Genomic DNA, 3421 nt, shown 5'->3' with positions numbered 1-3421 from the left:
GAATTGAAATGAACAACTACGTACAAGATCAAATTAGATTATAGAACATGAAATAGTAATCAGGCATTGACTATTCATATGTGATAATCGCATTTGTCGTTCTAGTTTTACTTTAAAACTCTTTTATTATACTTTGTTACATCCAAACGGGTTGTAGAGACAACGTTGAACCCCGTTAAAGTGAACCCGGATTAACATAGTATTAGCCCATAGTCGCTTGTATGAGGTGACGTCTCGAAGTGACTAGAGTGTGATGCGATTGATGGCAAGTTTAAGTGCCATAGAGTCATGTGGGATGACTAGTCGATCACATAGGCAGACTGTTAGGAACATTTTGTCGGGCCTTATGACCGCTTATAGAGTTCTGACAATTTATATAGCCTGGTTGTGGCGAGAGCTGCTATAGTATTCTAATGAGTCGATTCTTTTGACTAAAGACTGTTCGCCTAAGATGACACAGTTTCAGATTAACTTTGATTTGTGTTACTACGACCTTCGTAAATGGGGTCAAATGGGCATATTTTGGGTTATGATGGCTGTGGCTAGTCGAAGGAAATAAGTGCGATAGGAGTTGTCTACGCCCTTGTCAGGGTTAAAACAATATCTCAGGGCCACTCGAGGAGTAATGAACTGGAAATGCGTGGCCACGCTCGGAAGGTATCTATGATAGATAAATCCGGTCAAATCAGTTATTCTCCAGATCGAGGAAACCACTCTCGATATGATCACTTGTAAGTACGAGCCGAAAGACACCTTGCATTGAGTGGGAGATAGTAATAGGACAAGAGAATTGGTGACGCACACTTGTCGAGGACAAGTGGGAGATTGTTGGGAAATGTGTCATCAACAATAGTTCGATCACATGATTTAAATATCATTATTAAATCTCATTTTAAGAATACATGTGGGATGTAATATTTTACAGTCAACTGGTCCACACATATCGGTAATGATTGGCTGACTAGAGTTTGACATTACTGTCGTGCGACGGTGGTGATCAGTTGATCCCCTTAGGTCATACCTATAGGGAAATACTCTTAATTGATTATTTAATTAATCGTATACCGATACGAGTTAATTAAATTGCTTAAAATTGACGGATGATTTTGTGAGTATAATTTACGTATCTTATTGTAAATATGATTAAATGAGACACGGTCTAAGTAATCGAATTATTTTATTACTTAGATGAAATTATTGTTTACAGAAACAATTGAAACGGAATGAATAAATTATAATAAATACAGAATGTTGTAGTTTATAATTCGGGAACACTTTTGGCACAAGTAATTATGAATTACTAGTCAATTTTGTAAATGACATATTTTATGAGTATGTTGATTTTTATATGATAAAAATACATTGCATTGTTACATGTCATGTAACATGTAACACATAACAAAATTGACAAATGACAAAGTTAATATGGACTACCATTTTATATGGTAACCGAAAATTAGAAGGGCATTAAGGGTTTGTATTGTTTAAATTTATTTTATTCAAAACACAATGATAACCCTAGAGTTGTATGCCTAGCCTCTTGTGAAGAGCAAAAATGAAATGCATTGGGCATACTACCCAATGCATTTTTTCGGCCATCCCACAAGAAAAGAGAGAAGTGCTTTTTTCTTACATAACATTATTCATTCTTTTCACCATATAATTTTTCTAGTGTAAGAAAATGTATAATCTCTACAATATGTGATTTTTCTAGAGAAATAAATCTCACATATACTCCCTCTTGACCGATTTATTCAAGAGCCAAAAAATACAATTTGTTTTATGTCAATTTTATAGTAAAACTAATATTATTACTATATCTAAATAATATTGGTTATTATGAGTTTCCTTGAGTATATGCTTTTGGGAGAGGTTCTAATTTGAACCTTGTTCATCCAATATTTGGAAGCTCAAAAACAAGTGAGTAGGTGAACTCACTTGTGCCCATAAATCCGAAAATCACAATGTAAGATGATGGTTTCTTCTTTATATTGTTTATTAGTTTGCGTGCATAAGTTCCACCATTTAATTTTATGACAAATTAAAATAAAACATATATGAATATGTTGAGTATATAAATCTTTTTTTCCTTTCACCTTCAACATACGTGGGGATGGTTATCTAACCTACCGAATGTGCAGTCTCACCACTGAATCCCACTAGAGGTACAGATTTCTTTGTCAGGTTCTCTTTATCAAAACCCATGGTTTTGAGGGTTTCTAGCATAATGAGGTTCACAGAACTCCCTGTATCCACTAATGCTTTTCGTACGGTGCAATTGCCAATGGATAACGTTATAGTTAGGGCATCGTCATGTTGCTCTGCGCCGCTTTCTATGTCGGTTTCATCGAAAGTTACCGGGGGTAAATTGCTCTGGCTTACCTTGTATGAAGTTTCTGGATGATTCCCTTTACTTTCAGTGGCTTTCCTCTTAGCGGCGGAATATGTTAAACCCGATAGCTCGGATCCGCCTGTTATCACGTTAAAAATTTTCGTGCATATGGGTGGGGCAGAAGGAAGCACCTGGTTCGCTGCTTCCCTCCTGTCCTGCTTGCCCCCACGTGATAACAGGTGGTCCAAGTTTCCCCTGCGTACCTGGAACTTTACTTCCCTGCGCAACCTATAACAGTCTTCAGTCCTGTGCCCTATGTCCTGATGCCATTCACATCTTTTGCTGCTGTCTCTATCGTCGTTGGGTCGATTCTGAGTGGGGGGTTTTGGCCACCTCACCTGATCCCCTAAGCCTCTTAGTGCTTTCAGCAACCCTTCCATTCCCGTGTTGAATCCGTGCTAAGATAGCTTAGGAGGATGCTGGGAGTCGTCAACTTGCTGGGTTTTTTCTGCTACTTTGCTGATATTGGGTCTGCTGTATGGCTTGGCTCGTTCGTCTTTCTTTTCTGTTGAGACTTTCATGCTAAGTTTGTCGAAGTTTGTTATTCCCTTTCTAGCTTGTATGTCTTCTTCCAACCTTAATGCCGCTGTAGCTCTCTGCTGGACTTCTTCGAATCTCTCATAAGGGTACATCGTTAATTCTTTGTAGAGGTTTGATTCCTTATCCAAGCCCTGCCTGAAGGCGTTGATGGTCGTTGACATGTCGCAGCCTCGTATTGAGACTTTCTTTGCATTGAAACTGGTGACATAATCTTTGATTGATTCACCTATTTCCTGAACGATCCTATACAGATCACTTGGCTGCTTCGGTGTTCTCCGGCTGGTGGAGAACTGCTGATTAAAGGCGTTGACCAAATCGGCGAATGAAGATATGGTTTCGTTAGGCAAGCCGACGAACCATTGTAATGCTGCTCCGGTTAGGGTCGAACCAAATCCTTTACACATACATGCCTCCTTCGAAGCTCCTGTGGCAGTGGTAAGCATCATTTTTTGCTTAAATTGGCTAATGTTATCGCAGGGATCTGTGGTT

General features: G+C 38.7%; 1 protein-coding gene across 1 annotated transcript; it reads right to left on the bottom strand.

Annotated features, from left to right (window-relative positions):
* Positions 1-2121: 2121 nt before the first annotated feature.
* Positions 2122-2772, bottom strand: LOC141631041 (uncharacterized). Its single transcript, XM_074443766.1, has one exon. The coding sequence runs from the start codon at positions 2770-2772 to the stop codon at positions 2122-2124; it is 651 nt and encodes a 216-aa protein (XP_074299867.1).
* Between the last annotated feature and the right edge of the window lie 649 nt (positions 2773-3421).

This window comes from Silene latifolia, chromosome Y (assembly GCF_048544455.1).
Source record: "Silene latifolia isolate original U9 population chromosome Y, ASM4854445v1, whole genome shotgun sequence".
NCBI classification, from domain to species: Eukaryota; Viridiplantae; Streptophyta; class Magnoliopsida; order Caryophyllales; family Caryophyllaceae; genus Silene; species Silene latifolia.
Note: the sequence above shows the minus strand (reverse complement) of the source record. Positions and strands in the feature narration are given on the sequence as shown.